The 12571-nt window shown below is 38.8% G+C and overlaps 1 protein-coding gene across 4 annotated transcripts in view; it reads right to left on the reverse strand.

Moving 5' to 3' along the window:
* Positions 1-9041: 9041 nt before the first annotated feature.
* The window catches only part of LOC119650238 (cleavage and polyadenylation specificity factor subunit 6), a 30491-nt gene continuing 26961 nt past the window's right edge, over positions 9042-12571 (reverse strand). For 2 of the 4 annotated variants that reach the window (XM_038052820.1, XM_038052818.1), the window contains 3 exons: positions 11549-11842; positions 11283-11381; positions 9042-11223 (listed from right to left, as the gene is read on the reverse strand). In XM_038052820.1, coding sequence (XP_037908748.1) covers positions 11064-11223; positions 11283-11381; positions 11549-11842 — 553 coding nt within the window. In that variant the 3' untranslated portion in view covers positions 9042-11063. The remainder of the gene's footprint in view (positions 11224-11282; positions 11382-11548; positions 11843-12571) is intronic. The other 2 variants (XM_038052821.1, XM_038052819.1) reach the window with 1 other exon arrangement.

A 12571-nucleotide genomic window follows, 5' to 3' on the forward strand; every position in this document is an offset into this window, starting at 1 on the left:
AGGACATGTACTTCTAGATATATAAACTGAAAATGAGTAAATATTTTTCCCCACAGCTTAAAGGTAGATGATACCTTTATCCGAATAAACCATTAATTAACTGACCATGTTGGAGAAAACCATAGTTTTATATTATATTTATATTGATAATTTTTATTGAAAAAGAGCCATATCTACCAAAATTAAAGATCAATCCAGTCTTTCTTCCGCTAAAGGTTTAGCTTCGATATGGGAACACGAAGCAAGTAACCAAATTAACGTAACGCAACAAAGACACTAGAGTGAAATTTCCATTAAGAAATTTGAATACGAACTGGACTACAGCAACCATTATTTTATGCAGTTTAAAATAAAAGTCTCTGAAGCAACAAGCACCTTTCAGTTCATATTTTCCCAATAAAAAAAAAACGTGAAATCTTGATGGGCCCGATTGTTTTCGTTGCGAAGAGAAATATCAGTGCCTGTAGCATGATAGTTTAAGGGGGCATTTTCTGCCTTGCCTTTTATTACTCCTGGATGAAAACTGGCAATTACAATCCCTAGCGACATAATTAGACGCACTATCACTTTTTTACTATATCAACATAACTACAAAATTTAAAAGAAATATGGTGTAACTGAAGGGTGCACATCCTAGGTTTTCTTTAGGATACTTATTATTATTATAAACACATGTGTACATTAGTATAAGAACGTAAACAAACGCAGTCTTGCTTCAACCGTGTTCACGGGTATTGCAGTGGCTGACGTGTTTGTTCTTACACATTTGATTTTAGTGTAACGTGATGCTAAAGTATTCGATGGTTGGTTTTCTTGGTATTTATCGGGTGATTTGTAAAATTACGACATTTTATCATGGACAAAATGTGTTTTTCACCTCCTGACTAGAAAGCAGGAGCTAGAATGTTCATTAGTACCATAATCGTGAAGTATCACGTAGTCTGAAGTGTGCGTACCGATTAAAGAAAAAAAAAGATTCAAGTGAAAAATTTAGGCCAAAAAGGGAGCAAAAATGCGGAAGAAGTCAATTTTCACAAGGGGCAGAAAAATATTTTATGAAAATTTATTTAGAAAATAGATTTTGTACGCTTACTGTAAGGTCAAATATAGTCATGTGGAGTATCAGCTGAAAGGTCTCGATTAGTACTTTTCGAAGCCGGTCTTAGTTTTGAGATTTGTTAAAAAGGCGGGGAGTGGGAGGGGTGGAAAGTGATGATTTCTTTAACGGACCCCTTCTCAGAAACTACCCAACTGAAAAATCTCAAAAAAAATCGTGAAGCTACCTCTATATGGTACCCAGGCCTCAAAATACTCTTCATATCGATATCTGTTCAAATTAAGTTAATAATAGTATATTACCATACCTTTTGGGAAAATTGAGGAAAACCCCCCTAAATTTATCTCAGAGTTATAAAATGGTAGTAGTATAAAGTATGCTATGAAGCATATTAACCCCAAGTTTGATTAAAATCGTACTATTAGCAACAAAGTTACAGTAGCTCAAATTTGTCTTTACCGTGTAACTTTACAACCCAAAGTACTAAATCTGGCATGCTAAATGCATATTCTTAACGGGCTACGTACAAATGGGATTGTACTACACTTAAATATACTCACGCAAGAAGCAAACAAAACCTTTCGTACCTGAAGCACCCAGCTTCCGGTTTCCCGACTTGTTTTTTTTTGTCTAGTGTATATCTATATTCAATATGGTGGAACAACTTTAGGTACATATTCACTACGGCATGGAGGGAAATGAAATCTCAGGTACCTTAGAGAGGGTTCAATATCCCCAACTGGGAACAAGCTTCGCTTAAAGATAAGTGGAAGAGCCTAAGTGCTGCTAGACACTTCAGATATTCACTATCAGAACTTGTTGAAAAGCAGGAAGACTTTGAGAAGTACTGTGCGCATTTTGACTGGCAGTATGTTCAGAATAGGAATTCTACAAGATTATATTGCATCCATCCTATAATGAGGAATATTTCCTATGTAGTGCCCCAACTATGAACATACCAGATGTTAGATTTTTGGTCCTGATTGCTCCAGTTGTAACTGGTAGCATCGCATCCATTAACAAATCTTGCGGTACATAACGAATCTCAGACATTCCGTTATAATGGAAGCGTCGAGTTCAATGGACCACTACCGTCTTTTGGTTCGGAGGTTGTGCATCTCTCCCACCCCATACACACATACAGATTCCTAGATAAGGCAGAGTAGAGGTCGTAGTGAAGTTTTCGGTGGTATTCAATGAGTTATTTTTATTTTTGCTAACCAAGCTCCAAACCACACATACGTCAACAACATAAAGCTCCTACCACAAAATTTCATTTTTAAGGTTTTGTGTCAAACAAGACCTTATTAAAATCGGTTTACTGTCTGACTGTCTTTCCTTCACGCGCATTTTTCCCGAAGACAATTATAGCGATTGACACCAATTTGATGGAAAGGTGGCAACTGTGAATGCTCACGCATACAGTGAGTTACATTATTCTACGTCGAATTTAAGGGCGGTCCCCATACATGCAAAAGAGGGATGTAAATTTTTTTCACCAAATATATATATATATATATATATATATCAAATGAAAAGTCTCGGTTAGTACTTCCCGAATCTGGTCTTAGTTTTGACATCATAGATGGATGGAAAGATCGGAAGTACGCTGGTCGAAAGTGATCCTTTCTTTCTTTCCTGGCGTACCAGGTTTACCCTCACCTGAGTTGCAAACGCAGAGCTGCATGCGACCAGGCGCGTGTCATGGGTTGCGGATAATGACATGACCCACCGGGTCAGCTACGAATATCGCAAGTTAATCTTGTAAATAAGTAGCCGCGGACAAGCAGAACGTTTCCCTTTGTGTTCGTCCTCCCTTATCGATTCTTCCCGTTCAGGGGGAGTAAACCTCCTTAACAAATCCGTAATCCGGGGTGAAGGGATCGACGCGCCTATCGGATGAATTGCAGTGACGTTACACTGTATTTCAGCGGCTCCCCTCCAAATACCTTCCCTACCTTTGGAGGTAACCATGGGGCATTGCAACATTGGGGCTCTGTTGCAGGGCTGACTGGTTCCCCATTACTCGTGGGAATGAAATTGGGGACTTTGGTTTAAATTCTTTAAATGGGACCCCAGAGACACGAAGACAGTACCCAACACGGTTAAGGGTCGTTCAACAACATCAGAGCGGCTCTTCGCCCTTGGATGTTTTGGCGGTTATGCCGTCAACCACCAGAGACGGGAGACCTAGGCGTCGTATGGTTTGGACGAGCCAACTCAACGAATTTATCGTCCGCGCCTATTACCGTGTCACGGATTTGGAACGGAATCCATCAGGGTACAGACATCGACTACATGACGCGTTCATAACCCGATTTCCGGAGCTAAGTCATGTTCCGGAACAGAACGTCGTCAACCAGTACCGAGTGATCGTGAATAACAACCGAGTTGCCTTACCAACTAGGCAACAAATCTTCCAAGAGGTTTCACTTGAGCTCGGGCTGGAGTCATCAAATTACCGGACTAGTCAAAGGAGTAACACAAGTACTTCACCTGTAAGGCACTCCATGAATCCAGTAGTCAGGAGAAGCTTAGTAACTGGGGATGTCGACCCAATTTATAATGAGGCTTTGACCGCATTCCAGGTCGCATTCACAGAGTATGCTGAGATTCTCCCAGACGCTAGGCCAAGGATCCCAAAACTGAAGTTTACTTCGGCAACTACTAACATCATTGCTGCCGTTGACAGAATTTTGGCTGATCGTTTGGCTAGCGAGATTACTGCTACAGAGGTTCACAGCCTGATCTACGTTGCAGCTGCCACGGTTATTCGTCTCCATAACCAACATCTTAGAGCGAATAACAGAGGTATGCGCAGAAGGACTTTGCCGTTCTGGGTGTTTCGACTCAACAAAAGAGTTGAAAAGTTGAGAAAGGAGATTGGTCGTGTGACGCAAGCACTCCTTGGAAATCCATCACCAAGAGTGCACAGATGCGTTGCGAACATCATTGGAAACTACCATCTGTCCAATGATATGCCAATCGAAGAAATCCTCGAGGTGCTGAAGCAGAAACTTGCGGTATGCTCCAATCGCATCCGTAGGTATCAGAAAAGCTTTCAGCGAAGGACAGACAACACCTTGTTCTTCCAGAACCAACGAGGATTCTACAAAAATCTCATCAACTCAGGTAGGGAAAGTAACCTCAATCTGGATCAGGCAGAAGACTTCTGGAGAAGTGTTTGGAGCGAATCCAGTCGTTGCAATTTAGAAGCAGCGTGGCTCCCACACCTTATGCGTTCATGCGAGGCCCTCCCCGAAATGACCATGCCTGACGTAACTGAAGTCGACGTTAAAGCAGTCCTTGACAAGGCAGGTAACTGGAAGGCGCCAGGAGTTGACAAGATTCACAACTTCTGGCTGAAGCGGTTCAAGAGCACTCACAGGATATTGGCAAATCAATTTAATCAGATGATTGCCGATCCTGATTTAGTTCCACCATTTTTCACCAAGGGGATAACTTTCCTCATCCCCAAGGAACAGGGTGTCTCTTGCCCTTCAAAATGTCGACCAATTACTTGTCTTCCTACCATCTACAAGGTCTTCACTTCAGTTCTGTGCGCGAACATCTCAAAACATCTTGATGTTCATAAATTGATAGCTGAGGAGCAAAAAGGATGCGCAAAAGGCTCCCGAGGCTGCAAAGAACAGCTTATAATCGATACGGTAGCTGTAAAGCAGGCTGTCCACCAAAAACGAAACATCTCGACAGCCTACATCGATTATAAATCAGCCTTTGACTCCATATCACATTCGTGGTTACTACAAGTGTTACGCTTGTATAAAATCAACCCGAATGTTGTTCTTCTACTGAGAACAGTAATGAGGAATTGGAGCACGAAGCTATCGGTATCTTCGCAAACATCAGGAGAGATACCAATCAGGCGTGGCATTTTCCAAGGCGACTCTCTAAGCCCACTGTGGTTTTGTTTGGCTTTGAATCCGCTATCCCATCTTTTGCATGAAAGCAAATACGGGTTCCAAGTCAAGCATGGCATATTGTCGAAATGTACATTAAGCCATTTAATGTACATTGACGACATCAAATTGTATGCCAAAGACGAGAACCAACTTCGCTCCTTGCTGGACATCACCATCCAGTTCAGCAGGGATATCGGCATGCAGTTGGGTTTGGAGAAATGTCGCATAAAAACAATTGTTCGGGGAAAACACACCGACAATGAAGGATACAGGCAAAATAACATCCGAATTGAGGGCATGGATTCGGACGACGTCTACAAATACCTCGGCATATTGCAAGCAACAACACCTGCTATAGCAATAATTAAATCTAAGTTGCTGGGGGAATTTGAGCGGCGTCTGGATCTTGTCCTTAAAACTGAGCTGTACGGGAAAAATAAAATCATGGCAATCAACACCTTTGCCATTCCCGTCCTTCTATACACTTTCGGTGTGATACAGTGGAGTAATACTGATTTAGAATCTGTCAATAGACGGGTAAGGGTAGTTCTTGCAAACAACAACATGCACAATAGAGCTGCCGAAAAATTGAGGATCACTATCCCACGTCATCAGGGAGGAAGGGGGGTACTTGATTTAAAAACGTTGCACTACAATCAAGTGCATTCTCTTCGTGAGTTTTTCTATGAGAAACAATCCTCTAGCCAAATACATCAGGCTACCGTCATGGCAGATAATAAATTATCTCCTTTGAACTTGAGAAGCAGAGAATGGGATCCCATGTCGAATGTTACTTCAGTCCAACAGAAGATCGACATGTGGAAAGAGAAACCCATTCACGGAGGTCATATAAAAAATTTGTTGTTGTCAGGCATTGACATCGAAGCCTCCAACAAATGGTTGACAAATGGTGTACTTTTCTATGAGACCGAAGCATTCCTAACTTCAATTCAGGATGCTTCGCTCCCAACAAAAAATTATAAACGGTACATTCTTCACGACTCCTCAATCACCAACTCCAGTTGTAGGTTATGCAACTGTGAAGAGGAGACCATCCAGCACATAACATCTGCGTGCAGGATGTTGAGCGGTACCGAGTACACCAATCGTCATAACTCCGTCTGCAAGATTCTCCATCAAAACCTTGCGTTGAAGTATAACTTAGTGGCAACCTACCATCCTTACTATAAGTATACTCCGCAGAGAATCTTGGAAAATGATCGGGTCAAACTACTGTGGGATCACACTATTGCCACCGACCACAGTGTTAATCATAACAGACCCGATCTAGTTCTGCTTCTGAAGGAAGAACGAGCGTGCTTTATAATCGATGTAGCCGTACCGTTGGACCGGAACACTGTTGAAAAACAGCACGAAAAAATTCGGAACTACGGCCCCTTGGCAGACGATATGAAGCAGACTTGGAGACTACAAAAGATCGAAGTAGTCCCAGTAATAATTTCAGCGACGGGATTAGTCCCGCAGAACTTACATAAAACGCTGAAAACGCTCGATCTTAGGGCTGGACTATACATGGAGATGCAAAAAGCAGTTATCCTTGCAACCTGTGCTATAGTCCGAAGAGTCCTGTCCGGTAACAATCTGACCTAATGGGTTTCAGTCTTGATCCGCACTGTCTTCAATATAAGATCCATGTCTCTGTAGTGTAGGACCTCCGCGTCATTGGCTGAAGTGTTTGCGACAATCGGGATGTACCAATACATTTTCGCATGGTCGCACACACTTTGCGTTAAAACGCATCATCGCTGTGATGCGGGCCTTTGGATGTTGCCTTCAGCCCATCCTTAGGTTGGTCGCCCCTCGGTCCGGTTGGGCGGGAAGAGGGTCCGTGGGCTTTTTGAACTATATCAAATGAAAAGTCTCGGTTAGTACTTCCCGAATCTGGTCTTAGTTTTGACATCATGGATGGATGGAAAGATCGGAAGTACGCTGGTCGAAAGTGATCCTTTCTTTAACGGACCCATTCTCAGAAACTACCCAACTCAAAAATCTGAAAAAAGGCAAGACGCTGCTACTATATGGTGCCTAGACTCCGAAATACCCTCCATACCGATATTTATTCAAACAAGGTAATAATAATAGTATATTGCTATAATTTTTAGTAATTGACTGCAAAAGCAGCGATGTAGGCCATAATATAGAGCATGATCATACTAAGTTTGGTTTAAATCGCACTATTACTAACAAAGTTATAATAGGTCAAATTGGCCGCTTCTTTGCAAATTCAAGACTTTGAATGTCAATATCACGGGAAAGTGGATATTCTGGGACAAAACTCCATTCAAATGCTCTTATAAAAGAAATAGACAAAACCTTTCATACATGAAGCGTCTAGCTTCCTGTTCCCCGACTTGTTTATGGTTATTACTCTAACCTAAACTAACAGCTCCGACCCGTCCGTATACTCGCAATTTCGAGAATTATAATGAACGTGGGCAGTTGAGATGATCAGATCACCAAATTGATGTTCGCGAACCTTAACGATAGAGCTGCATGTAATCGAACTATGATATGAATAACAACCGCACCTCCATCTGTACGGGGAGAACGCGTCAGCACGTGGATTGCGGTCATTAAGTCCCTCTTCGTCATTTTAACGAAATTTTACGTGCCTAGCGGTAGACGCTGTAATTTGACAAACACGCAAAGATTGCAAGCTGAAGGAAAGACATCATCCTGCCCGTGGAACTATATCCGACTCACAAGTATAATGTGACGAACAGAGTGATATTCGGCAAACTGTAAAACTTTGTATCTTCTATCCAAATACTCCTGGTATATATCATTTGGCTGCCCTAAAAGGATATCTACCTGGACCTCCAGCCACGAAATATAGCGCTTCATCTACGGCACAGTTACGATTTACAGAGCTTTTCCTACCTTGGTAAAGATTTTCATTGCATGTGCCAATAACAGAATTAACTTTGGTACCCGAATTGGAATTGTTTCCTAACCATAGCATACCGTTTAGACATTGGCAAACAGCAAATGAGGGCTGCTTATGTGGAGCTTTTTGCAGGAATTTCTTAAATCTTAGATAACACTTCCTTTCCGTCCTAACTAGTTTCTTTCAGAGGAACTTCTCTGAATTAATAAAAAAATTCACAACACGTTGCACGACTTAAAACCATCCTAATTTAGAATATGTAACAACTCAATGCAATTCTCATTCAGTTTGTTTTAAACCCCGCTCTCTCTTTACCTATATTTCCCTCTATTTTGCTAAGGCAGTGTCATCCATATTTCTGTCCTGTTCACATTCTTTAGCCGCAACTAAAGTATTGAATATTGCATCTTCTGTGATATATAATATGGGCTCAAGAACCTCATTACCTACGAATCCTAAATTGTTCACGATTTTTCAGATATACTGTTCATTTCTACAGTTAAACTTAAATTCGTACGAATTAAGATATTATTCTCCTAGAATGCCTACTTTAATCGAATAGAATTAAAATAAGGACCAGATAGATTTGAATTTTATAGTAAAATTTTTATTTTCACGTCATTTAAAATGTGAACAGTCCTCACTTGAACTTTCAATCCTAAACGATATCCGGTTATAAACCATAATATCGACGAATATTTGTTCTATCTATAATTAGGCTTAAAACACGATTAGTTAACGCGAAACATGCAACTTAGACGATGTTGATATGCATTTATTTGAGAAAGCACTCGGTTTGGTCATTGGATTCAAATGCTGGTGTTCTTCATACGCGCCATAAGAACCCAGAGAAATACCTCATTGTGATTATTGCCGTATAGGCTAGTGTAAAGTCTGAATACTACTCTAGTGGATGCACTTCTTAAAGTTAAGATGAATTCAGTACAATTTGCAACAAAAGTAATTTAACTGTATTATATTGGATAGTTGTCCTATGAGAAGAACTTGAGACATATTTCTTCTGAGATAGCTTTAAGAATCACTGGGACATTACATAGTGATATCCTAGAAGTAGTAAGATCATGCAAAGGCATTAACCTTTCGAGATTCGATCTAATTCAATACAGCTTTATGATTAGTAAACATGACAAAATTGTGCCATTTTTTCCATGCATTTTCTAACAAGTTCAGAGGTAAAACAGTTGCGCTAGCGCTAAATTACATTGGATCTCACAAGTTCATCTTAACGTACGTAGTATTCTGACATCGAATCAACTAAAGCTATTTTCTCTAAATAAGGTAAATAGTTTACAATGTTTCGTTTAAATGTATCAAATGTTATCCTAACATTTCCAGATGAAAGTAATAATGAGCTATGGAAAATATAACAATATCAATTGATGACGATTTGCAAGTTTATAATTTTTCTCGTCAACACTGTAATATGTACATTCTTAAGACAATAATAAATAAGGTGTATAAAAAGATTACATTTATAGTAACTGCAGGAAGTTACATAAACGCCAAGAATAAATACATTTAAACGATACCAGTATTCAATAATATCCAAAATACAATATTACATACTTACTTTGTTTACATTGTGTGTACATTTTGTTCTACTGCTCAACATTTGCAGTATTCTTACAAAAACAAGGTAGCGCACATTGTGCTTTCACTTAAATTGCAATGCCACAATTTTCATTTGAAATTAACCATCAAAAGCGCGATAAGTGGATAAGTCGGTATAGTCTTGACAAGAAGGGAACAAATGGAGAAGCCACTGGTAGGATTACTCATTCTAAATCGAATATTGATGACATAAAATTTATGAATATTCACCAATGACTATTCGGCAGCATTCGTCCCTATTTCGAAATTATTTCGAGTCTATATTATTTGAGATTCAACAATGTTCCGGAGATCTGTTCGATTTGCGCTTTTAATGGCTACATGTTTTTGCATTAAGGGAAACCACTTCACATGACATTACAATGAAGCGCCAAATGTTTGCACGAATAAAAATTGATATTCAGTAAACGGGGGTAGAAACAACATAAAATTAATAATACGTAAAAAAATTAAATTATTAACACACAATAATAAAATGCGAGACATTTGAGATTTGCACTAGAAGGCCGACAATGTGGCACATACCATAAAGATAATACCCTGGTAAATTCTAATAAATTACAAAAAAATTCAAACTTTGCTGTCAATATAAAAATTTACAAAATCGAATTCACCAATGAGCACTTTAAAAACATCTTATATGATATAAATTATTCAGTCTTTTGGTTCACAGCCTTTGGAAATGTACAAGAATAGAAATTTTTTCCACTTTTCTTTAGAATTTCAGTTTCAAGAAAACTTGCATTCATTCTATTTCTGTATAATACTTTTAGATTCGTGTTATCTTACAAAATCAAGAATAAAATATCTATTCTACTGGTGAGTGTGATTCAAGAAGATTCGAAAGCAAATAATGGAATCTTCTTGAATCGTTTTATGTACAATAAGAGATCGTAGGAAGAATAAATTTAAGAAAAAATAAAATAAATAAGAGACAAATACACAAATAACAAAATACAGTTTCTTCTTTTTAATATATTTAAACTTTTTCTTTTACGAATATTCAATACATTCTTCTTTAACTGCTGAAGCCGTTTCTAATTCATGGAATCCATTCGGTTGATAGGTGGTTACAGGATCTCTCGGCAATGTTGTTGCATCTGAATGCGACCCGTTCCGCCGAAATCCCAGCAGCAAGCAGCTCCTTCGTGCCGTCTTACCGCAACAATATCTCGCAGCGAATATTCGTTATTTATATTTTTAAATTAAAGTTATATTATTTTATTTATAAGTGTAACTTTTCCTTTAAATAGTCGATTATTTATTAATCGAAAAAAAAACCGAAGCGAAATTTTATTCGATTACTGATACGAATTAAGAATTACCGACTAAACTTAAGAAAGTATTGTAATTTCTTAGTTGATTTACCCGAATTTCTTTGGGTACAGACTTGATTTTCTTTTTAATTCGCTCCATGGAAAACTCATCAATTACTTCTTTTGTTAAAATTATTCCGCTCGATAATATTAACTCAATATGACGTTAATTTATATAAAAAAAGTAATAAGTAAATATTGGTTAAGAAACTAGAAATGAAAACTTTTTAGTGACGTGAACGATGTTCTTCACGGCGGTCGCGATCGCGTTCACGGTCCCGGTCTCGATCAGACGATCGGTAACGTTCTTCGTAATATCCACGCTTCGAGGGTTCGCTGGCCGGTTCGGGAACTGCTTCAGGAGATTTTCTTGGTCGTCCAGATCGACTGTTCCAAAGAAATGTGAATGTGAAGCCCAGATGAAAACCTGATTTTATGGCACTCACCTTTCTTCCCTGTAATGATCATTTGCCCCACCACGATCACGCTCTCGGCTTCTGGATCTGTCTCGGCCACTGTCTCGATAACTGTCGGAATAATATCGCCTAACATCAAAACAAATTCAATTTTTCAATTACACACACACCCCATACATACAAATTGAACCGTAAATTTGAAACAACAAAAAGATCGAACTTGAAATAAGGAAAAATCTCTCACATATTATCACGTAGCATTCCCAGACATAACATCAACTTGTATTCAAACTTACCCTCCTTCACGATCACGCTCGCGGTCGCGCTCTCGCTCCCTTGATCGTTCACGATAGCGTGATGATGATCGCTCCCGCCTGGGACGAGATCGGTGAGAACGATCCCTAGAACGTGAACGTTCCCTTCTACTGTAGCTTTTAGCTTCGATGCCGTGCAGAGTATCTTGGAGGGAGCTGATTAAAATTTTGCAGCGTTCATCGTGCGCAACCTTGGACTGTTTAATCAATGATATCGCTGTTACTAGTGTTTCAATAGCACTAGAATATTCACCAGCTGCTGCATCTGAAACGGCTCTGTAACGAAATGAATTTGGTATAATTTAAAGAGGTTTACAAACGGCCTTGTGAATGTGTAAGATAATAAGATAAGGAAGTTTTCGTGATTCTCTTCAAGTTTTAGGGACTTAACTACTCTACTTTTATGTGATATTGTTAGTCTACATTTTTTTTTTTAAATTGCCAGTATCGTGGCTATAATATGACATGTATATGAACTTAAGGGGAATTTTCCAGCAATTTTGAAAATGCAATAATATACTAGCATTTGATCAAATGTATATTGAGCCCTAAATTTTACATAGTAAAGTACTAGCCAAAACCTCTCATTTGATAATCCACATAAAGCTATCTTCGGAAAAGAATACACTTCAATTTCCACATAAGGTCATGTCGTTCTGTTTTTTTTATTTGTTCACCAAATTTCGGATCAATGTAGATTTAATTATTTTCAAGAAAAGTAACCAAATAGGAAATTTATTTCGATGTTTTGTTTTACACAAAAGCTTAAAAATAGTTATTTTAAAACGGGAATTTCTTCTATTGTATTTTACTCTATGAACAATCTGGAATACTCCACTGCACTCCATTGAACAAGCGAGCAATATCGAGGTAGAATGTAGAATAATCTCAATGATGCTAATATATCAGAAATGCAATTTTGAAGTCAGTTATGAAAAATACCCACCGAATACTTCATGGCCGTCAAAATAAATTCGAAATTGTTCAGAAAGCACAGTATTAGTA

This window comes from Hermetia illucens, chromosome 2 (assembly GCF_905115235.1).
Source record: "Hermetia illucens chromosome 2, iHerIll2.2.curated.20191125, whole genome shotgun sequence".
Classification (NCBI taxonomy): Eukaryota; Metazoa; Arthropoda; class Insecta; order Diptera; family Stratiomyidae; genus Hermetia; species Hermetia illucens.